Source organism: Trachurus japonicus, chromosome 5 (assembly GCF_045865225.1).
Source record: "Trachurus japonicus isolate A0001 chromosome 5, Traja_1.0".
In the NCBI taxonomy this organism is placed as follows: Eukaryota; Metazoa; Chordata; class Actinopteri; order Carangiformes; family Carangidae; genus Trachurus; species Trachurus japonicus.
The window spans coordinates 822,440-847,953 of record NC_140911.1 but is presented as its reverse complement, the minus strand read 5'-3'; the positions used below and the strand labels follow the sequence as shown (position 1 = coordinate 847,953).

The 25,514-nt window shown below is 42.5% G+C and overlaps 1 protein-coding gene across 1 annotated transcript; it reads right to left on the bottom strand.

Moving 5' to 3' along the window:
- Nucleotides 1-1,864: 1,864 nt before the first annotated feature.
- On the bottom strand, nt 1,865-20,935 carry LOC146986721 (uncharacterized). Its single transcript, XM_085777868.1, is given in 10 exon segments — nt 1,865-2,233; nt 3,571-3,782; nt 5,107-5,202; nt 5,204-6,139; nt 7,970-8,501; nt 10,194-10,452; nt 12,224-12,317; nt 17,151-17,245; nt 20,660-20,810; nt 20,859-20,935. Coding segments are annotated over 9 exon segments (2,397 nt in total). The 5' UTR covers nt 20,739-20,810; nt 20,859-20,935; the 3' UTR covers nt 1,865-2,139.
- Between the last annotated feature and the right edge of the window lie 4,579 nt (nt 20,936-25,514).

Genomic DNA, 25,514 nt, shown 5'->3' with positions numbered 1-25,514 from the left:
CTAAGGGCTGGAAGAAGTTTCAGAGTCCTCCGTCCCTTCTCTGAGTTACAGGGGGTCTCGGTGTAGCAGTGCATGTCCATATAACGGTTGCAAAGGGACACCAGAGCTCTTCGTAAAAAAACACACACAAAAAACATCCAAATACCTCCATGATGCTCGTATGTAATGTCCGTCTTGTGCTGAAGCCCCAAATTGCGTAATTGTCCCGAAAAAAATTAAATAAGTCTATATTTTAAGCTTGTTTGTAGCGGAAGCTTCTCGAAGCTCCTCTTCCTGGTCCGTCCAAATCTCGCGTGATTTGCGCCGGCGTCAGCATGCGTCAGTGCGGTTACTGCGAATCACGCGAGATTTGGACGGACCAGGAAGAGGAGCTTCGAGAAGCTTCCGCTACAAACAAGCTTAAAATATAGACTTATTTAATTTTTTTCGGGACAATTACGCAATTTGGGGCTTCAGCACAAGACGGACATTACATACGAGCAGCATGGAGGTATTTGGATGTTTTTTTTGTGTGTGTTTTTTTACGAAGAGCTCTGGTGTCCCTTTGCAACCGTTATATGGACATGCACTGCTACGCCGAGACCCCCTGTAACTCAGAGAAGGGACGGTGGACTCTGAGACTTCTTCCAGCCCTTAGTCAACATGAGGGTGAGTAGATAATGAGCGAAATATCATTCTAGGGTGAACTATCCCTTTAACGATGAACACGTTGGACTGTTTCCTCCACAGACTGAGCACTGCATTCATTCCTAACGGAGCACACCATTATTATACACATATTAACAACACATTTAACTTTCTAACCATATTCATGTAACTAATGTGTTCGAAGTGCCTTTTCCCTGTCGTTCTGGTTACACGACCACATGAGGCCGCTGCACAGACGTTTATCTACAGCCACGCTTCCACCGCAGCAAACAGGATCAAAATGTAGTTCCACACTGCAAAAACTCCACATCTTTCCAAGAATATTTGTCTTATTTCTAGTCAAAACTAATCTCTTTCCACTTAAAATAAGACTCATCACCTAAAAATGAACTTGTTTTTAGATCATTTTCACTTGTTTCAAACAAACTTTACTTTGAAATAAGTAGAAAAATTTGCCAGTGAAAGCAAGTTTTTTGTGTTTGTAATAAGAAAGAAAAACTTGCTCCACTATCAGATTTTTCTACTTATTTCAAGTGAAAATCTGCTTGAAAGAAGTAAAAAGTGTCTAAAAACAAGCTGCTTTTTAATGTGATGAGTCTTATTTTAAGTAGAATGAGATTGTTTTTCACTAGAAATAAGACAAATATTCTTGGTAAGATGTTGAGATTTTGCAGTGTAGCAGCGGCGGTAGGACGAGGGTCAATTCCAGCTATGACGCCACTGTTTTGTCTTTTTTTGTGTGGGTTTGTTCGATTGTTTTCCACCAGATATAAATAAAAAATGAATCTGCTGGGAAACCAAATGTTCACAACGTTGTGAACTCGCTGGTGGTTTATGGTCTCTCCACTCCGCTGGCCTTTTTTATTTTATTTTATTTTATTTCTTGAGGGAATGGAGTAACCAATCATGTAACTTCTTCTTGTATGTGAAACTTAGAGACGAGTGGGCTTCATTTAGGGACTTTGGGCCTCGGTGGAAACGCAGACGACAGCAGCACTGCAAAAACTCAAAGTCTTTCCAAGAATATTTGTCTTATTTCTTGTCGTCTCAATTTTAGTCAAAACTAATCTCTTTCCACTTAAAATAAGACTCATCACCTAAAAATTAACTTGTTTTTAGATCATTTTCACATGTTTCAAACTAATTTTCACTTGAAATAAGTAGAAAAATCTGCCAGTGAAAGCAAGTTTTTTGTCTTTGTAATAAGAAAGAAAAACTTGCTCCACTATCAGATTTTTCTACTTATTTCAAGTGAAAATCTGCTTGAAAGAAGTAAAAAGTGTCTAAAAACAAGCTACTTTTTATGTGATGAGTCTTATTTCAGGTATAATGAGATTTGTTTTGACTAGAAATGACATTTTGACTAGAAATAAGACAAATATTCTTGGTAAGATTTTGAGTTTTTGCAGTGAGAAAACAGGAACCTTTTAGTTCCGGGGACTAAACGACTCAGGAGTTAAAGGTTCCTGGTTCTTCAGGTGGAAACGTGGTTTACGACTCGGCTCTGCTGGCGGGCGTGATGGGCTGTTTGGTGCCCGGCCGCACGGTGAAGGTCATCCCGTACTGGTGCTTGGACCGGCCGTTGCTGAGAAAGAAAGGAAGACGACAACGTTCAGGATCATGAGTGAAAACTTGGTCAGAACCAGTGGTGTAGTCTATGTGATACTGAGGTTTACTCAGTATACCCACTGAAAATGCATAAATATTTCAGTATACCCAGTACAACAAAACTATCTAACTAAACAGTCCAGGCAAAATAGCGTTTTCCGACAGACTAACTGTAACAGAATGTTTTTCACCATACATCATTTCTATGAGGTGTCCAGAACAACATACTAAAAGTCCTAAGAAATCCTAGTTGGGGAAATATGTTTAATTCTCATCAATCCAAGATTGATTTACTCTATATAAAGTCTATGATGCCAATAAGGCCAGAGAACAATACATACATCCCAATGGGGCTATTTTTTTCCTTTACTGCTACCACAATGAAACTTTACACAATGAAAGTATCTATGAAATGTAACATTTTTTGTATTACAAGTTTCTTTGAAAATGAATTTGAATATGCAAATGAGCCACACACTTATCAAATATGCCCAAAATACACCCAAATAGGGTTTTTTTCCCCCTTTACTCCTACCACAATGAAACTTTACACAATGAAAGTATACATGAAAAGTAATTTTTTTTGTATTACAAGTTTCTTAAAAGTCAAACAATAATCAAAAGTTTTGATTGTGTATTTCTGGTGTGTTGTCCAATGGGGGTCCGTGGTCTAATTTGTGTCAGTTTTGGGTCCTTGATATAAAAAAGTTAGAGAACCAGCAGTCTATAGGCTGGTTTATACCTCCGGATACGGATGAATGTCGTCCGTCCGTATCAAACGTTGTCTCCGTAACTGGCCTACATACCTCCGTCCGGTTTAACCGTTTTTATGGACGTAACGCAACTTTTCCTCTAGGCGGCAGTGTGTGTCTAATTACAGAGTCGTTGACACGGCAAATGTTGCCATGTCAACGAACGCTGTCATTACTGGCACCAACATTAAATGTATGTTCCCTCTCACCAAGTCACATGTCTTCTCCAGATTCTGCACCGTTTTTAAATGTTCAATGTTTACTCCATGGTTTACTCTCGTGTTCTCATCCTTCTTTGAATTTCTGGCATTTTCTGGCATTTTCTGACTTCTTCGCCGATTTTCGTAATGGAGTGACTTTTCTCTGCTTCTGACTCAATACCGCCACCCCGGTTACCGGTGGTAGTGCTCCGTTTCATCCGGAGCACTCCGGACTCGTAAGCTCAGAGGCAACGGATCCACTGACGGATGAAACGACCTCCGGATACGGACGAAAGTGTCCGTATCCGTTTTTACCGTAGGGTATAAATGGGCCTTATGTCTACAGCGTGAACGTGTCTCACCTGGTTGGACTCCTCAGGGACGACGTCTCCTGGTATTTCTGGGCCACTTTGTTCTCCAGTTCCCTCATGTCCATGGTGGCGGCCTTGTTGGCCACGGGGGGGCCGGTCTTGCTCGGTGTCGGCGCTCTGGGGACAACGGGGACAACGGGGACCTTGGTGTCCTCAGTGGACGACGGGCCGTCCCAGTCGTCACCGCCGCTGGACTCGGCCACCTATTCACATGCGATTTAAGAGGGAACTGTAACTTTAAACAGCCGACCATCCACTCCACTCTGAGAAGTATCTGAAGAGCATCTCTGTTTGTGGTGTAAAAATGTGGAATAGACTAGAAGAGGATATAAAAATGTGCATTAACTTAAAGGTTGGGTCTGGAGTTTTGTGCCCAAAAGCTGGTCTGTCCTCCCTTCCTATGAACCAGTCTGCCATCCAGTCCTCCCATTAAGCTGGTCTGCCCTCCCTTCCTATGAACCAGTCTGCCATCCAGTCCTCCATTAAGCTGGTCTGTCCTCTCTTCCTATGAACCAGTCTGCCATCCAGTCCTCCCATTAAGCTGGTCTGCTCTCTCTTCCTATGAACCAGTCTGCCATCCAGTCCTCCCATTAAGCTGGTCTGCTCTCTCTTCCCATGAACCAGTCTGTTAAAAGGGTTTTCTATGGAGTTTTTCCTCAGTGGATGTGAGGGTCTAAGGGCAGAGGATGTTGTTATGATGGGATGTAAAGCCCTTTGAGACAAACTGGTGGTAAAAACGGGCTATACTAATAAAATTGCCTTGCCTTGCCTTAGCCCGAGAGGAGGGAGTTAAGTTTCAATGTTTTGTTTACAAACTGCAACGAACAAAAATCAAACCATGATGTTTGATGTTTAGACAAGGATCTTAGTTAGTCATATATAAGGAGAGGGGGTGGGAGTTTATAAGTTTTACTTCTTCTCACTCCTTTTCGAATATGTATTCTATATCCCATGTTTAAATGTTTTGTCTTTTTTTATTATTTTATTTTCATATTCGAAATAAACACATCAATCAATCAATCAATCAATCAATCAATCAATCAATCAATCAATCAATCAATCAATCAATCAATCAATCAATCAATCAACCAACCAATCAACCAATCAACCAACCAATCAACCAACCAATCAATCAACCAACCAACCAATCAACCAATCAACAATCAATCAACCAATAAACCAACCAAGCAACCAACCAATCAACCAATCAACCAGCCAATCAACCAACCAATCAACCAATCAACCAACCAACCAACCAACCAACCAACCAATCAACCAATCAACCAGCCAATCAACCAACCAATCAACCAATCAACCAACCAACCAACCAACCAACCAACCAATCAACCAATCAACCAATCAACCAACCAACCAATCAACCAACCAATCAATCAACCAACCAACCAACCAATCAACCAATCAACCAACCAACCAATCAACCAACCAATCAATCAACCAACCAACCAACCAATCAACCAATCAACCAATCAACCAACCAACCAATCAACCAACCAAATCAAACCAAACCTTGGCTGGGGACATCCTGTGGTCCATCTCCAACATCTTCTTCTGCAGGATGCTGAGCAGCGTGGCCTGACTGGCCGACAGGCTGGACAGCTGCTGCTGCTGCTGCTGCTGGGGGGGGCTGGCAGGGACGGGGGGGGGGCTTCGTCTGCAGCACCGGGGGCTTCGGTCTGCCGGCGGTGGGAGGAGGAGGGGGGGGCTGTGGGGCTGCCGGAGGTGGGGGGGTCGCAGGCGGAGCTGGAGCCTTCTTCACAGCAGGGGGGTCGGGTGGAGGCACGGAGGGGGGGGGCACCGGGACCTCCTCGTCTAATAGGTCGTCGAAGTCGTCGAACTCTGGAGGCGGAGGCAGCAGCAGCGGCATCGTGACGACGTCGTCTGCTTCTGCTCTACCGGCCTCACCGGGCCGAGCAGCAGCTTCAGCAGCAGCAGCAGCTTCAGTCCTGGGGGGTTTCTGCTGCTCCGCTGGGATCTGACCGGGACACGCAGCAGCAGGAACGCCGGACTTCTTCTCTGGAGTCTGAACCGTCTGCGTGTGTCGGACCGGACCGTCCTGGACTCGGTCTTGCAGCGAAAGAGACGAGTTTGAGGAGTTTGACCGCGGGACGACGATGAAGGAGTTGGGGTTGGAGTCGCTGGGCCGGATGCTGGAGCTCAGCTGCTGCTCGGTCTTCCTGGTGCTGCTGTTTTCCCAGATGCTGGAGCTCGGCTGCTGCTGCTCGTTGGTCTTCCTGGCGCTGCTGTTTTCCCGGGACAGGGAGGGGGCCGACCGGAGTTTGTCCCTCTCCTTGGCGGCCATGAGCAGCGCCAGCGGAGACGCCACCGGTCCGTCCCGCTGTGTCCCGCTGCTCTCGCTGCCGCTGCTCCTCAGGTTGCGTAGTTTACGGTCCAGCAGCGGACTGAACTGAGGCCGCGGAGACGCTCCGAGCTTCTCGGGAGGGGGGCCGGACCCTCTGGGCAGCTGAGGGGATTCCTGAGGAGGAATCGGAGTCGGAGTCGGGGGCGGTTTGGTCATTTCCTGCTGCGTCGAAGCCGCCTCCTTCAAAGAGTCAAAGATATCTTTATTAGCCCCTGCACTGCAAAAACTCAAGATCTTACCAAGAATATCTGTCTTATTTCTTCTCAAATTGTCTCATTTCTTGTCAAAATTGATCTCTTTCCACTTAAAATAAGACTCATCACCTAAAAATTAACTTGTTTTTAGATCATTTTCTTAACGGTTGCAAATGGATACCAACTGTCTTCGTAACAAAAAGACACACCAAACATCCAAATACCTCCATGTTCCTCGTCTGTAATGTCCGACTTGTATTGAAGCCCCAAAATGCGAAATTGTCCCGAAAAAAATTAAATAAGCCCATATTTCAAGCTTGTTTGTAGCGGAAGCTCCCCTTCCCGGTTTGTCCAATTTGGTCCAATTTGACGAACCGGGAAGAGGAGCTTCCGCTACTAACAAGTTTGAAATATAGACTTATTTAATTTTTTTCGGGCCTCCCCCTTTCCTGTCTATCTCTACTGATGTATCAAATAAAGGCAAAAAAGCCAAAAATATACTTTAAAGGGGACATATTATGCAAAACTCACTTTTTCATAGCTTTAGTATGTGTATTTGCCTCCTCACCCCTTAAACGTAAGTTTTGACGACTACGTCAACATTTTGTAAACTGCCATACTCAGAAAATGTGTCTCTTAACAAGCCAATTTAATTTCACCCGGCTTATTACATCACAAGCCGGGTGATGTGAATATTGAAGCCCTCGCTCCCATGGTTACCATGGTTACCTCGGCTACCAGAGCGAAGACTCTAAACCGACCGTTTAGAGCAGGGCTGTGAAACTGGTGTGTAGAGAACCCAGCTGTGCTCAATCTTTTGGTTTTTCTGACCAAAGCATGTTACTAACGTTACTTTTACACCTCGTCCTGACATACAGCGATGCGACAGCGATGCGAGCGAGGAAAAGTGATTAGAATGCGTAGCTACTTTTCAATCAGCCTGTCCTGACGCCGCGAGCGACGTCGCACCGTCCAGCGATGTCGCTCAACCCTGAAATTATCGCTCGCATTGTTGTTGACAAGCTAGTTATCAGAGAGAGGAGAATATGAGAGGAAAAAACACTCAGAGATGTGAGAAACAGCAACCAGCAAATACCAGGAATCTCAAAATAGCGCCACAAGTTTGTGTAGCTACGTCCCTCGATAATTTGATTGGTTTGGATTCTAAACCAATAGAATATACTCGCCACAAAATCGTCACGCTGCATATCAGGACTGGACCTTCACGCGAGTTTTCGTTGCCGTTTCGCTTGCTCAGTTTAAGGGTTTAAGGGTGTAAGGGTTTAAGGGTTTAAGGGTTTAAGGGTTTTGCGCCCCTAGTGGCAGGATATGGGTGTTGCAAAAGCGCCCAGAAAACCCATTCACTCCCATGTATGTGTGTTGCCCACTTGCTGGTAAATTGATGAAAACGGCCGTGTTTTTGTTTTTAGGTGTCTTGGTCATATCAGATTATACTTATAATTTGTTTATTACAAAATGTAGATTGAAACATTCATGTAGACAACTGTTTTTTTTTACTATCCTATGTGTTAATGTTTATCTGTAAAGGATCCTCAATGATGCTATTAACGTGGGTGATCTATAAATGTCCTTAAATTATTGAAAACACCACACTGCTCATTCACCAACAATGCAGAGATGTCACTTCTTGGGCGAAACCCATATTCCTCCACCAGGAGGCGCTTCCATTGGACCGATGCTGTCCTTACTCTCTGTTACAGTGCTCTAGTCAGGACGAGGTGTTAGACATCAAGGTACCATGTCAAGAAGCAGAAATGAGCAGAATATGTCCCCTTTAAAAAAAAGCACCATTTACCTTCACACGCTCCTTGTTTGGCTCTGGGGGCGGAGGGTGGGAGGGGGGGGTCAGCTCTTTGGCGTCCAGTCTGGGGGGGGGCGTGGAGACTCTGGGCTGCTTGGCGTCCAGTCTGGGGGGGGGCGTGGAGACTCTGGGCTCCTTGGCGTCGACCTGGACGAGCGGCGGCGAGGAGCGGTGGACCGATCCAGAGTCCTCCAGCAGCAGCATTGGTTTAGGTCTGGGGGGGGGCGTGTTGCAGCCGCCCAGGAGGGGGGAGGGGGTCTTAGAGGCGTCGTAGAGCTTCGCCGCGTTCTGGGGGTTGAAGGTGGAGAGCGTGGGTGTGTGCGCCGGGGGAGGGGGGGCCGGGGTCGGCGGCGGAGAGTCGATGTTGGACACCGAGGACAGTCTGACGGGCTTCAGGGGGGGGGTCTTAAACGTCTTGTGTTGTTGCTTCTCCGTGGTGGTGGTGGTGGGGGGTGGCGGTGGGGGGGCGAATCTGGGATGTTGAGGGACGTTGTTGTTGTTGTTGGCGACAACGGCAACGGGGGGGCTGGGGGGGGGACAACAACAACAATTTTATTTATATAGCACATTTCATGCGACAAGCGCAAACTCAAATAAAACAACATTACTAGTCTACTTGCCAACAATGAGTACCCGGAAATGTTGAGTACCCCAAAGTTTTATGTTAGAAATAGATAGTATGGGTCCCCAGTATTCAGAAACTGCCGGATGCTAACTTATATATATTGGACAATTAGCATAATTGACATAATTAGCATAAATAAGCATAATGGCCTATATGGGCAATATTTCAACAAAATTGACTTGGCTGATCTGGGCAATATTAGTGTGGTTTTAGAGGTTATTGATGATGCTGAATCCATTTCTGACATTTTCAAAATTCAAAATGGCTGTCTAAACCGGAAGTGACCAGATTTTGAAATCCATCAAAATCGGCCCACTGGCAGTTAAAATCTGGTCACTTCCGGTAGTAGCTACATGCTAAGCGGCAGCACCAGCAGTAGCAGTGTTGCCGCTGGCTTTCTTTTTCCTTTTTTTATTTTTCACCCGCGGTCGGGTTGAGAATTAATTAATTAACGCTCATGAGTCCGGTCGTGTCGGGTCCGAGACTCAACAAGCCGGTCGGGTTTTACCGTCACTACAGACAGTAGCTACAGGCCCCTTTATCACCAATAAACACAGTAGAGGAGGGGGAGTGACTGAGCTCAGGCTGGGGGGTCTCTGATGCAGAGAGAGAGAGAGACCTGCCGTGCCGTGTAAAAACAACCACAACAGAAAGTGTCACGACTTCCTGTATCTGGCCCTTCAAAATAAAAGCCCCGTAGTCATTCATATTGATTTTGAGTTAATATTGACAAGACACGGCTCCAAAGGTTTGTTTGTTTTTTCCTGCGACCAATCATCCAATGAAATTTTGGTCGGCTAATTTTTGGGGGCAGCCCTAGAAGTGATTTATGTTTTCTTTTTCAGGTTTGAAAATCCCATATCCAATACCTGTACCATTCAATTTTATTTTATTTAATGACATTTATGTCAAAGATACAGGAGAGTGATAATACATAGCAGCCGATAAAATCTGTTGTTCAATATCTCATGACTGATGAAAAATTTGCCGTGTTGTGCAGTAGAATTTTGATGCATCGCAATGCATCGCAATGCATCGTAGAATCGAATCGAATCGAATCGAATCGAATCGCTACCTGCTGAATCGTAATCGAATCGAATCGAATCGTGAGGGCAGTGCCAATGCACACCCCTATTGCCCATATAGGCAATTATCCTCATTTATGCTAATTATGTCAATTATGCTAATTGTCCAATATATATAAGTTAGCATCTGGCAGTTTCTGAATACTGGGGACCCATACTATCTATTTCTAACTTAAAACTTTGGGGTACTCAACATTTCCGGGTTCACAATAAAAGTAAAGGTAAAGGTAAAGGTACTTTATTTGTCACATATACAGCTAGTACAATGGGGCCCTATGGGCTGGCAAGTAGACTATACAGCTCGTAAAATACGTATAGAAAAAACACAATAAGAAAACAATAAGAAGAAAGTGTTGCAGATTAACAACAATTTAAAAACTAAAAAACTTGTTAGGATAGAGGGAAATATTGCAAGTTAAAGAAAAACAACAATTAAAAACTAAAAGCTTGTGAAAAAAGAAATGTTTTTAGTCTGCTTTTAAAAGAAGATACTGTTGTTGTAGCAGACCTGAGTTCCTGAGGTAGAGTAGGACCATAGGACGGCGCCACCGTGGGGGGGGTCGGAGGGGGAGGAGGAGCCATGGAGGGGGGTCTGAGGGACACGACGTCCACATCGCTGAGGTCCCCGAAGAAGTCTGGAGGAGGGATGAAGGGGCCCGGGGGGGGCGGGGGAGGAGCCATGGAGGGGGGCGGGGGGACAAACATCTCCCCCTCCACCAGGTCGAGACCAGAAACCACCGATCCGCTGGACAGACTCTCTCCTCCCACTGGAGAGGAAGAAGAGAGATGGTGAGGCCGAGACGCTACATCGTTGTCCTGATGGTCTCCCAGTGTTGGCAAAAAACACGACTAAAATTAATGCAGGCAAAGCAGAGTTACACCATAGACCAGAGCGGCTTTTTTATGCAAATGAGAATGACTGATGCATCCTGGGTAATTTAGGGGCAGCACCCGGCATTTTTACATTGCACTCAGTGGCTTTTTGTGTTGATGGAGCGTAGACTAACTAACAATCAATTTGAATGTTTTATTTTGTGTTTCTTTTGTAGCACTATGTCTCATAATTATTTTGACACCCTCTTTGAAACCCACCGTTCACGCTATCTTGAAAAACTACAATGAATGAATCTAGCGGTATGCTCCTTTAGCCTCCCACAGTGATCAATGACTCCACACAGTGGCCAGAAATGTCTGACCCAGACATCTACACGTATTTGGTGGAATCACCGGGGAGGTTTTGGCTCAGTGTTGTCTGTAAATAGCCTGTTAATACACAACTTTTTGTTAGTTAGTTTGTCAAGCCAGTTAGGCTGAACTTTTCAATGCTGCCCTAAATTACCCAGGATGCATCAGTCATTCTCATTTGCATAAAAAAGCCGCTCTGGTCTATTGGGGGAGCATACCTATGTTCCCCACTTTGTATGTGACCGGGGAACGTACAACGTCCCCGCTTTTCCCCCAAAATGGTCCTATGTTCCCCACTTTCCCCCAAAAGGGTCCTATGTTCTCCACTTTCCCCCAAAAGGGTCCTACGTTCCCCGCTTTTCCCCAAAAATGGTCCCACGTTCCCCGCTTTTCCCCAAAAAAGGGTCCCACGTTCCCCGCTTTTCCCCAAAAATGGTCCCACGTTCCCCACTTTTCCCCAAAAAGGGTCCCACGTTCCCCGCTTTCCCCCAAAAAGGGTCCCACGTTCCCCACTTTTCCCCAAAAAGGGTCCCACGTTCCCCGCTTTTCCCCAAAAATGGTCCCACGTTCCCCACTTTTCCCCAAAAAGGGTCCTATGTTCCCCACTTTCCCCCTAAAAGGGTCCCACGTTCCCCACTTTTCCCCCAAAAAGGGTCCCACGTTCCCCACTTTTCCCCCAAAAAGGGTCCTACGTTCCCCGCTTTTTCTAAAATAAAAGGGTCGGGGAACATTGGACCTGGGGAACATAGGTACGCTCCGGTTACCATGGCTACCCGGCGCTAGCGATAGCCACAATGCTAACCCATGGGGGCAATTCCTTCAACCACAACAAACATTCAGAAAACAACCAAATATCTATGGTATTGACTCGTGATGATTTATTTACAACAATAAACAGTCAGAGATATGTTGGACATCACCACTGCTCTGCTCCACCGTTTATTTTAGTAAAGAAATCATCACAACAAGGACAAAGTGTTAGTTTCTCTCTGTGATGGGATAGTAATGTCTTTCTGGGATGTTTCAGAGTTCGGCTATCTGAGGTGAGTGGCTACATGCAAAAACTCAAAGTTTATACTGTTTCTACTCTACACTATGTGAGTTCAGTGGTGTCTCTAAGGATTCCAGTCATGTACCAGAGATATCTGTCAGTGATTTCCACTCAGACTCTACAGATCAGTAAAGAAACTTCCAGCTGGTCGACTGTTTGGACACATTCACCGGTTGTTGAGAAACTTCCTGATCAAACATGGAGCTGCTCCAACAGGTGAAGGAACCTCCGTCCGTCTCTCCGTCCGTCACCGTTCACAGTGTTGAACCAACAACAGCAGTGTCGTGTCGGCGGTCGCTCACCTGAGCCGTTGACCTTGGGGCCGTTGGCGGGGGCCGGGGGCAGGACCGGCACCGTGGGGGTCGGCACGGCGAAGCCTTGGAAACTGTCAGACGTCTGAGAGAGGGAGAGAAAGACAGCGTCAGACTGGTGCTTCACTCTCTTCATTTACATGTCTGCAGGGCCGTTGCTAGGAATTCTGGGCCCCCTTAAAGAATACTAAAGTGGGCCCCTCCCCCTAACTTTTCCTCTTTTTTTCTTAGACTACGTATGTATTATTGTTTTTTATTTAGCCTTCTTTATTTTGATGCTGATGCAGCATTACACTGCAAAAACTCAAGTATCTTAGCAAGAATATTTGTCTTATTTCTTGTCAAAATGTAATTTCTAGTCAAAACTAATCTCATTCTACTTAAAATAAGACACATCACATAAAAAAGCAGCTTGTTTTTAGACACTTTTTACTTCTTTCAAGCAGATTTTCAGTTGGAATAAGTAGAAAAATCTGATAGTGGAGCAAGTTTTTCTTTCTTATTACAAGCACAAAAAAACTTGCTTTCGCTGGCAGATTTTTCTATTTATTGTGAATTTAAGTAAAATTATCTAAAAACAAGTAAATTTTTAGGTAATGAGTCTTATTTTAAGTGGAAAGAGATTAGTTTTGACTAGAAATGAGACATTTGGACAAGAAATAAGAGAAATATTCTTGGAAAGATGTTGAGTTTTTACAGTGTACTATGAGTATTAGTCAGGGTCTTACGCAGAATAAATCAGTCATACAAAGATTAGACTACTGGGGTTTTTTATGGGCCCCACTGGGCGCTGGGCCCCTAGAGTTATCATCACCTTTCTCCCCTATACAACGACCCTGCATGTCTGTTTATTAATGATTGCACACATTACATTTACATAAGGAGCAGGATGAAGGAAAACGTATGATTCCTGCTCCTTTCTGTAGTTATAACTACATTAGCTCAGATACCAACACAACACCAGTGCTACACACTGTTACAGAGAATTAAAGATGAAGAAACATGAAATAAGAACAAAAAAGTAGCAGTGAACACAACTTGTCTGTCTCTCTTTTCTCCTTCTTCTTTTTCATAGTCACTTATTTTTTCTTTTATAAACATCTTCTTAAACTGAGATACTCTGCTCCTACAACTTGTCAGTTCCTTGCTTTGTGAATGCCACAGTTTTACACCTGCAACAGAAATACACATTAGTTTTACTGTTGCTGTCATTGCTGTTGTTGTATTATTGCTGCTTTTAATTGTCTATTTTCATACCTAGTTTTTATAATTGCTGGCGTTTTGTGACGTGGACAGCAACGTAAGAATTTCATTGTCAGGGAAACTCACCTTTCCACTGTAAATAAATGACAATAAACACTTTTGACTTTTGACTTACATATACTTACATAGATCTCTGGCCTTTTTATACATTTGATGTCCTTGTCCTTTTTTTAACTGTTTTTCATTGTGTCTTGTATGTCTTTGGGTGTTTCTCCACCTGACCTGGAACAACCGTACAGAAATTCCTATGTGCGTAATAAATAAAGATTTTGACTTGACTTTGACTTTGACTTAAAGCAGATGTATGTTTAAAGGGAAGCTTCAGTCTGTTAAACCTCTTCCTCCAGCCTGAACGTGACATAAAGCAGAGTTTTCCTCTCTAGACGGAGTGAGGAGTTGTTTTCTCTTCGTTCCCAGACGACTGAACTGAACAAACCAGTTCCCGCTCCGAGCCGAGTTCAGATTAACACGGTTCATTACAGCTCAGCTCAGCTCACGTCGTCACAGTCACAGCTCGGTTTGATTCTCAACAACCACGGTCTGGTAAAGTCTGGTTTCTAAAACCTTCAGACTTCAGTTAAATGCCCTTTAGTAGGGTGAACTCTGTTAATTAAAGAATAACTAATAAATGTTTCCTGAATGTTTGTCTCAGTGAAACTGGAGGTGACACGTTGCTACGGAAACACACGTTCACATATTTCACAGATGAGGAGCAGCTGGTGAATCAGAGGAAACACACCTTTTATTATTATTATTCACCACATTGTCACTAAGAAACCTGTGTGTGTGTGTGTGTGTGTGTGTGTGTGTGCGTGTAGAGATTTGCTGTTCTCTTCAAACGCCAGCGAAGACAAACACAGACTGTTGACACAACACAACACACGTCCACGAGGCCGAAGGGTCACTCACACACACACACACACACACACACACACACACACACACACACACACACGTCCTTCACACAACACAAGTCATATTTGACCGTGTCGACTCGTTGTGTAACTCCTGATGAAGTTCACATTCGTTTAAATGATCCAGAACAAAAACTCAAAATCTTACCAAGAACATTTGTCTTATTTCTAGTCAAAACAATCTCATTCTACTTAAAATAAGACTCATCACATTAAAAGCAGCTTGTTTTTAGACACTTTTTACTTCTTTCAAGCAGATTTTCACTTGAAATAAGTAGAAAAATCTGATAGTGGAGCAAGTTTTTCTTTCTTATTACAAGCACAAAAAACTTGCTTTCACTGTCAGATTTTTCTACTTATTTCAAGTGAAAATTAGTTTGAAACAAGTGAAAATGATCTAAAAACAAGTTGATTTTTAGGTGATGAGTCTTATTTAAAGTGAAAATAGTTTAGTTTTGACTAGAAATGAGACATTTTGACAAGAAATAAGACAAATATTCTTGGAAAGATGTAGAGTTTTTGCAGTGTGAAGCTTTAAACTTGTGTTGTGTTATATTACACAACTAAACCAGAACATGAGGGAATGAAACTCCTCTGAGCTGACAGCGACAGCACCACTCCCCTGTGTGTTGGTGATAATAACCACACACACACACACGTTACTTCCTGTACGAACCCAGGCTCGACCACAGGCAGACGGAGGGTGTGGCGCTGAAACACGCTGGACGATCCAGTTTGATTGGTTCTGTTTGTTCTGTTTTCATGTGTCACAGCAGCAGGAGGAGGAGGAGGAGGAGGAGGAGGAGGAGGAGGAAGAGGAGGAGGAGGAGCAGAGGTCCAGGTCTGCTGGGTGTGTCCCGTCCAACACATGCACAGACACACACACAGTCCCAGGCCGCTCCCGGCAGCGAGGCGTGGACACGGCCACATGACCTCATCAGGGTGCAGGTATAAACACAGAGTTTAGATCTGAACCCTGATCAGATCAGGTCATTAAACATCTACAAACTACTTTAATATTAAAACCTCAGCGTTGATTAACTATTGGTTCATTTAACCGGTTTAAATAAAGCAGAAATACTTCAATATACTCTATTTCCTTTCTTTGGTTAAGCCGGTGCATATTCTCATTTGTCCAGGTCATAGTATCTCAAAGGAGGTTAAAGCAGAAGTAAGTGATATATTTGTGTTAATATAAGTCTTAAATAGTTGTATCTTCCGACAGCAATCACTTCTATAGAGTGTTTGGTCTGAAACACGGGTCTGTCAGTCACTCTGCTCTGCTCTGAGCCCAGGAGAAAACTTTCCTTGTATCCTACAACCTTTATCCAATGAGGAGAGAGAACGGCATAAAGGGGCAGTCCTCTCTGTGTGTGCAGCCAAGGGATGCGCCTGAATGTGGTGACGTAGGGACGAGCACCAATAGATCCATGACGAGGGCGGGGGCTGCTAACTCCGTCGGCTGACAAGACGTTATGGTGCGTTCAAGGCAACTCGTAACTGGTGTTTTTCCGACCTGTGAAGTGGTACCAGTTCGATCTGGTACGAGTTCACGGGTCAGAAGTTACGAGTGGCCGTTATAGTGACTTTCACCGGTAAAACAGGTCGGAGAAACACGAGTGGGTTGCCTGGAACGCTACAAAGTCGTAAGTCGTGACTTGAAGCTGTAATTTACGGTTTCAAAAGCCTGCCTGGAACGCAGCATTAGCCAAAACCACCGGATCACTTACTTCTGCTTTAATTGGAAAGCAACTGGACTTAGTTATTTGTCTAGGAAGACGTTTCACCTTCATCAGTTCATGTAGCATCTGACCAGGCTGGGACTGGTCCAACTATCTGGTGTGGAGACTCACTATTTAACCTCTTGTGTGGGCGTTCACAAGGGTGATGATGTCTTTCTTTGGTTGTTACTGTTTATTACGAATAGTATAAATCTTCCATTCTGCTCCTCTTTGCACAACATCACATAGAAATCAACAAAATAATAAAACACAGAAAAAAGAAAATAAATGACATATTTGAAAAGGAGTGAGAAGAAGCAGCTTGTTAGCTCTCACTCCTTTGTCTAAATATATATACACACACATACATGCATACAAACACATGTACACACAGGCTTCTCTGCCTCACCACCATGCAGATCCATTAAGGAGTAATGAATAATAATCACCAATATTCTACTTATTAATTAACACAACTGGTATTATTGTACTTACTGCAGTGTGTTACAGTTTATAACAGGATAATGTAGCTACCTGTTCACAGTGTTTCTTTAGCTACATCATCACATCCACACTCTCCACTAAAGAGTTAACGGCTCCTTCTGGCCTTTGGTGGTCCATTGTTGTGTTGATGGTGGTTTTTGTGTTGATATTTGTTGACATTGTGTTGCGATGCACTTTAACCATTTAACCCACCAGGACACATTTACTACAGGACCAATACACTTAACTTAACTTAACTTAACTTTACTTGACTTTACAACAGAGTATTAGGGCCACATTGAGAAATAAAAAAATCACAAACTTGGAGAATAAAGTCATAAATTTACGACTTTATTCTCGTAATGTTATTACTTTTTTCTCAAAGTCTGTGTTTTGTTTTGTTTTCCTCAATGTGGCCCTAATAACTTCACTTAACTATCACTTCATCTGTGTTTGTGCAGTTGTGTAGTTATGGGATGTCAGAGTTCATGGTGTGGATGGTAACTGTGTGTGTGTGTGTGTGAGCCTCAGACTGACCGTGCGGTGTTTGACGGTGGGTCGGGCCCGGACGCTGGCGGTGCCCGACTCTGGGATGGCGCCGGCGTCCAGCACCAGCTCCACGCTGTCGCTGTCTGAGGACGAGGAGAAGACGACAACACAGTGTTAGAAACCATCAACTGACTGTCAGTGTTGGTCTGTAGACGTCAGTCAGCGTTGTGTTACAGTTGTGTTACAGTTGTGTTACAGTTGTGTGTCTGTCCAGAGGAACAGACGACTCCCATCTCTGAACCAAGTTACAGCAACAAAACAAACTTCACAGATTGTGTCACAGATTTATAACTGACTTGAATTCATGTTCACTAGTTTACTCAGTATTTACATTGTCTTAACAGCTCTGGATCATAAACACTGATCATTCACTGCATTTAAAGGGATACGCCAATATTTTTTTTCGTGTCTTGCCTCACTCCCGAGTCCATGACCAGCAGATATACACCATCCTTTCAACTGTGCGTGCAGCAACAAGGGAGATAGAGCCGTATCGCCCGTAATTAGCTTAGCTCAAACGCTGGAAGTGTATGGGTAGTGTTAGCCTGCCTCCTACCCGAGCTGAAATCAGCAGTCAGAAGCTGATTTCATTTTAGCTCTAAACTCTGTAAATATTTCACTTTATCCACATTTCAAACATGTTTAGGAGAGAAAGTAGCAGTTTAGATCAGCAGTGTGTCGTTAATTTGTCTAAATACCAGCTGTTTACTATTTTGTTGGGACGAATTCGGCGCTACTCAAGCTAGCCGTTGTGACCAACGCACTTCCGGTTACTTTCACAAAATAAAACACCCGTTGCCCTTTACATACAGAAAACCATGACGATAGAATTTGTGCTTTTACTATGAAATAGGAAGCTAACCTACCCTCGATGTAGCTAGCTTGAACCAAAATAAAGCGTCTTTGCTTGAACCCTCCGTTTTGACCGATCTCGCCCCGTTAGCGGCATTTGACCGCTCAAGATGCCTTACCGGAGAGTTTTGTCAGCTCTGAGACGAAGATCGGCCCGCCGGTTTCCGTTTAGAGTTGCTGAAGAGTTTCTCTGATGACTTTAGGTGGAGGCAGGCTAACACTACCCATACACTTCCAGTGTTTGAGCTAAGCTAATTAGCGACTTTAGGTGGAGGCAGGCTAACACTACCCATACACTTCCAGTGTTTGAGCTAAGCTAATTAGCGACTTTAGGTGGAGGCAGGCTAACACTACCCATACACTTCCAGTGTTTGAGCTAAGCTAATTAGCGACTTTAGGTGGAGGCAGGCTAACACTACCCATACACTTCCAGTGTTTGAGCTAAGCTAATTAGCGACTTTAGGTGGAGGCAGGCTAACACTACCTATACACTTCCAGTGTTTGAGCTAAGCTAATTAGCGACTTTAGGTGGAGGCAGGCTAACACTACCTATACACTTCCAGTGTTTGAGCTAAGCTAATTAGCGACTTTAGGTGGAGGCAGGCTAACACTACCCATACACTTCCAGTGTTTGAGCTAAGCTAATTACGGCGATACGGCTCTATCTCCCTTGTTACTGCACGCACAGTCGAAAGGATGGTGTCTATCTGCTGGTCATGGACTCGGGAGTGAGGCAAGACACGAAAAAAAAAAATGTTGGCAGTCCCTTTAAAGTTGTTAATCTTTTAACACTTTGCACAACGTTTCAGCCCATCATGAACCTTGTTTTGGACGTAGTTGTATTAAAAGAGGCTGAAACTCATTCATCCCTGTGACGGCTGACAGGAATCTTTTAGAAGCTCCACATTCCTCGGCTGTTCATTCCAGCGTCGGTCACGTTGTTGGTTCAACCAGTGACTGATGAGACAGACTCTTGACACTCAGAGTCATTAGGCTCCTCGTCGTGTCGGCATGGGAACCGGTTATTAAAGCAAAGAGTTTTCTCTTTAAACAATCACACTGAACCTTTGCTGAGATATGAAGGTGCCACTCAAACAACAGAAACCACTTGAGTGTGGACCAGTCTATCCAAATGACAGCCTGATTTGAATAGACAAATGTTCTCTCTCTCTCGTGTTGTAGATTTGCATTGCGATTGCTCTCGTTCCCAGTTATCGCTTGTGAATCAAATGTGAAGTGGAGCAGAGAAAGTGAAAACTAGATGTGACTGAGCTGAGAGGCCTCGTTTACTCCTGCACTGTAAAAACTCAAATATCTTACCAAGAATATTTGTCTTATTTCTAGTCAAAACAAATCTCATTCTACTCAAAATAAGACTCATCACATTAAAAGTAGCTTGTTTTTAGACACTTAAGCAGATTTTCACTTAAAATATGTAGAAAAATCTGATAAAGGAGCAAGTTTTTCTTTCTTATTACAAGCACAAAAAACTTATTTCAAGTGAAAATTAGTTTGAAACAAGTGAAAATGATCTAAAAACAAGTTCATTTTTAGGTGATGAGTCTTATTTTAAGTGGAAAGAGATTAGTTTTGACTAGAAATGAGACATTTTGACAAGAAATAAGACAAATATTCTTTGAAAGATTTTGAGAGTGAACAAGTCACATTAGTAATGAGTTATTAACAGATTTGTGCTCATTTGTGGTCTGACCATGTGACAAACACAACACACTATGAGCAGCCTGTTGTGTTGCAGTCTATTATATACACTATATGATTATTATAACTCTTGTGTCTAATAATCAGTCAAACCAACACCAACAACACAACCTCCAGATGTTCATCCACATGTTCACAACACTGCAAAAACTCTAAATCTTACCAAGAATAGGCCTATTTGTCTTGTTTCTAGTCAAAAAAAAATCTCATTATACTAAAAATCAGACTCATCACATAAAAAGCAGCTTGTTTTTAGACACTTTTTACTTCTTTCAAGCAGATTTTCACTTGAAATACTTTTCAAGTGAAAATAAGTTTGAAACAAGTGAAAATGATCTAAAAACAAGTTCATTTTTAGGTGATGAGTCTGATTTTAAGTGGAAAGAGTTTAGTTTTGACTAGAAATGAGACATTTTGACAAGAAATAAGACAAATATTCTTGGAAAGATGTTGAGTTTTTGCAGTGCAGATGTTCATCCACATGTTCACAACAACACTGACGTGTCAACGAGCCTTTCACACACGGGTCATCTGGTCTCAGTGACACCTGTCAATCACTGTCCCTGTCTAAAGGCTGAGTCCGGAGACTTTAGGAGACACAGACATGTTATAGCAGACTATGTGTCATATATAAACACATATAGACGTGTGTCTGTGGTTGTGTCCGTGTCAACAGCGCTCGGGACAAAGGTCGCGCTGGTTTCGTGTTTGTGTGAAACTGGTTCAGATACTGACCTATTTGTAATAGAGTGGAAGCACCCTGTACTGTTTTGAATGCGTGTTAAAGGTGTGAAAGTATTTTGTAGGTATGTCTCGTATGTATTGTCTTGTGTATGCAGTGGCCCCGAGCCCAAAACTAATTTCCTTTCGGGACAATAAAGTACAATCCCATCCAGACAGAGACACAGAGAGACAGACGGACTCACCCATGTCCCTCATCTTGACGCCGGTATCGAACAGGTTGTGGTTCTTGCGGCCCAGGAGGTGCAGAGCGCCCTTCCTCATGGCCGCGGCTGCAGGTGGAGACGTGGAGAAGAGAAGTGGAGAAGTCAGAGCTCAGAGGAACTGGATCTGGACCTGGATCTGGACCTGGATCTGGACCTGGATCTGGACCTGGATCTGGACCTGGATCATGGTCCGGAGCGCAGCAGCAGCAGGTGAACCAGACTCAGTCAGTCACTCAGCGGTTTGGTGCAGTGAAGTCTGTTCGGGACAGACGGAGAAAATGGAGCTGGCCACGCCCCCTCCGACAGGTGAGGCCTCACCTCCTCCTCCTCCTCTTCCTCCTCCTCTTCCTCCTCCACATTCCAGCGCTGCACCTGTCTGCACCTGTCTACTCTGCACCTGCGCACCGACGGCTGCAAACTCTCACTGGTCCGCCTCAGAGGAGCTGTCACCATTATTACTGTATTATTCTACCTAAGTGTTTCTGTAAATGAGTTGAGTGAACTGTCCCTTTTTAAAAAATAAAGAATTTGGATTGAAAAAAAAAAAAAAAACCCACACACATTATCATTTATTTTCATTTTCTCTATTTTCTTTTCACGACTATTACCGCTATTACTACTATACGACAATAAACAAACCAAAACAGACACTTTTATATTCCCTGGTTGGAGAGGAGCAGAGAGAAGATAGATAGATAAAAGAGGAAAAAAAGAGACAGAGAGAGGGGGATGATAGAAAGAGATAGAGAAGGGTAGAAAGAAAGAAAGAAAGAAAGAAAGAAAGAAAGAAAGAAAGAAAGAAAGAAAGAAAAAGACAGAGAAATGGGGTAGAAAGAAAGAAAGAAGGAAGGAAGAAAAAAGACAGAGAAAGGGGGAAGGTAGAAAGAAAGAAAGAAAAAAGACAGAGAAAGGGGGTAGGTAGAAAGAAAGAAAGAAAGAAAGAAAGAAAGAAATAAGTAAAAGACAGAGAAAGGGGGTAGAAAGAAAGAAAGAAAGAAAGAAAGAAAGAAAGAAAGAAAGAAAGAAAGAAAGAAAGAAAGAAGGAAGTAAAAAGACAAAGAAAGAAAGAGATAGACAGACAGACAGACAGACAGATAGATAGATAGATAGATAGATAGATAGATAGATAGATAGATAGATAGATAGATAGATAGATAGATAGATAGATAGATAGATAGATAGATAGATAGATAGATAGACAGACAGACAGACAGACAGACAGACAGATAGATAGATAGATAGATAGATAGATAGATAGATAGATAGATAGATAGATAGATAGATAGATAGATAGATAGATACAGTCTGACGATAAAGTCAACAAAACAAAACAAACAAATAAAGTTTCAATCTGACATTTTAATAAAAACAGTTTGTGAATCATTAATTACTTTTATCACGAGTTCTAATTGTTATTTCTGTTAGCATTTTCAAGGTTCAAGGTTCAAGGTTCTTTATTACCCCCAATGGGGCAATTAGTTGTGCAGCCAAGAACCACATCATACAAACATAGAATCAACATGAAAACTCACAATAATAAATACAACATAGAACACATGATACAATAAAATAAAAGGCAGCATGAGGATAAAAAGAGGAGCTAGTTAAAAGACTCGTGTGATAGTGTTTAACAGACTAGTAACAGGGAATACAGGAGTTCTGTTGGTCTTACACCTCTTGGACACAAATCTACGGTCAGATGGACACAGCTTTCTTTTTTAACTTTTTATTTATCTACATGAACAAAGAACATGAGCTCATCATGGGTGGTACAGTTAAAATCAAAACATTCTATTACACATAGCCTACATCATAGTCAAATGTCACACTATTCAAGGTGCATATTCGATCCATTTTTCCCAGCATTCCATACACTTCTCCAACTGAAGTCTTAAAACTAAAGTAAGTCTCTCCATACAGTAAACTTCGTGAATGATCCCGTGCCACTGGATCAGTGTTGGAGGATCTAGTTGCAACCACCTTCTGGTTATGGCTTTAATTCCTACCACTGGCCAGAAGAATCTTCAACAAGTACCTTTCCTTATGCAAGACTGTTTTCGGAATTTTACCGAGATATAAAATAACAAAATAAAAATCTAAATCCACCCCTATTATTTTATTTATCTCGGTTGACACCTCCTTCCAAAAAAACTGGATTTTCGGACAGGCCCAAAAGACAGTAAAGTGATTAGTAGCCATAGAGGTTCCTAGTGCTGTTCATTTAGGAGTTATGAAAAATCTCACTACATTCTTCCAGCCGAACTCTCTTAACGATCTTGAGTTTGCAGCGGTCGCTTGTTGTGTCTCACATATTTCTATCCAGGTCTCTTCTGATATTTGTGTTTCTGACTCCTTCTCCCATTGTTGTTTAATGGATAACGTAGAGTGATTTTTAAAAGCTTCCGCATATTCTTGAGACCAACTTTTTATTATCTTTCTTTTTATATGCCTCATGAAATATAGAAATTAAGGAAGCAGCTTTCTTAACGGCTCTGTAAGTTCTAATATAAGTTCTAATTGTTATTTCTTTGAGTATTTTCTTGATTTGGAGTATAATCACCATCAGAGCGACTGACCTGGCCTCACCTGCAGGAAGCATCAGGTTTGATTGACAGTCTCCATGACGACCGGTGTTTCACCTTCCAGCAGGAAACCAGAAGGTGTTGATGAGAAACGCAGCTTGTTGCAGTCCTGTGGTTGTAAACGTGTAATAAATGAGTCATAAAACACTCAGCTCTGATACACAGCTGACTGCATGTTATGATGCACTTTGTTTTTACTGCACCTTTAAACCCAGAGTTATGGCATTTATCCACACCTCTGGGTTTTAATCCTTCGTCACCTTGACTTTATTGAAACGATGATGACAACTTCCATCATGAATCATGAAAACATTCAGGAAGTGAACAAATCTACTTCAAATAAGACTCATCACATTAAAAGTAGCTTGTTTTTAGACACTTTTTACTTCTTTCAAGCAGATTTTCACTTGAAATAAGTAGAAAAATCTGATAGTGGAGCAAGTTTTTCTTTCTTATTACAAGCACAAAAAACTTGCTTTCACTGGCAGATTTTTCTACTTATTTCAAGTGAAAATGAGTTTGAAACAAGTGAAAATGATCTAAAAACAAGTTCATTTTTAGGTGATGAGTCTTATTTTAAGTGGAAAGAGATTAGTTTTGACTAGAAATGAGACATTTTGACAAGAAATAAGACAAAAGAGTTTGAGTTTTTGCAGTGCAGTCGCTCCTCTTGGAGTTACTGTAACGAAGTGAACAAACGATCAAACAAATGAACGTATAAAAACAAATACTGGCCGTATTGACACAAGCGTTTACTATTGACAGAGGGAATTCAAAGTCATCACACTGAAATGAAGAAGTGAATTGAACATAATTAGATTTATCATCATCCATGTTCTTATCTTTATGACTGATCTGCACCACCACTTATCTCCTCCTCTCGGTGCAGCATGTGACCTGTAAGCAGGATGAGGAGAAGACGATGCTGCAGGACTAAAGAGGATCAGGTCCTGTAGAGCTCCGTGATGGAGCTGCAGCACCACCTACTTATACTTTAACCTGACCTCTGACCTCAGACCTGTTTACATACAACACACACTGGGTTACATACAGTAGGATAAATACATAGTAAAAGGGTTTCTATGGAGTTCCTCCTCAGTGGATGTGAGGGTCAAAGGTCACAGGATGTTGTTATGATGCCGTGTAAAGAGCTTTCAGACAAACTGCTGGTAAAACGGTCTATACTCATAAAACTGTCTTGTCTTGTCACATACATACAGAATATCGTATACTGTAAATAACCGTATACTGTGAAATAAAACAGGTATTTGGCCCAGAAAACTATGTTTTGTATAATTTGTCTAAAAAGAAAAGATCCCTGTGTGCTGAATGTAGTAGAGCTGGTGTTCTTGGTCTTCATATCGAGACAGGCAGATATGTTGGCACAGCAGAAGACGATAGGATTTGTAATTTATGCGACATCCAAGAGGTGGAGAATGAAATTCATTTAGTGTTCTACTGTCCTTTCTATGACTCTATAAGACAAAAACTGTTTAGTAAAGTAGATCTTTTGCCAGGCCATGCTCGTAAAAGAGATTTTTTTATCTCAAGCAATTTGCCTGGTAAAATAAAGGTTAAATAAAAGATCCAAATAACGAATTTGTGTGGTTAGACGATGCTGAGAAGCTAAAACTTCTTTTTTATTTGAATAGTTTTGCATTTTCTTTATTTCTTGAAAAGGCTTGGGCAATGAGACGAAGAGCGATATGTAGTTGAGTACTGAAAGTCATCTTAAGTTGTTTATTTATGTCACACCTGTGTGGCAGGTAACACCAACAGGAAGGACTGTCTAGTCTTTGTTTTTTGTATTTGTTAATGTGTCTTGTAATCTCATATGGGATGGACCACAGTGGTGGCATGACACGAAAATAAAACATTCATTCACACTGTATATGACCATATACATAGAGTAGGGGAGAGGGTGGATGGTTGTAACAGCATCACTTTCACCAATAAGGGAAAATATCAGAGTCATGTGATCAATATCATGTGAACCCACTCACTCCCTGACATTACATGTTAATTTACATGTCTGTGTCAGTAAGTGTGTTGGTTTTACAGCCAAAAAAACCTTTTTTAGGTCAGAAACTAATATTTTGGACCAAGTCTAAATGTTGACTCGTATCGATACCGTTGAAGTTTGAATCAGGGAACTGGTTTAAGATGACAGAGCAGGTTCCTTGGTGAAATATGAGTCATTTCATTAATGTTTATTTCAAACCACCATGCTGGTACAGGGCTGGGGATGGTTG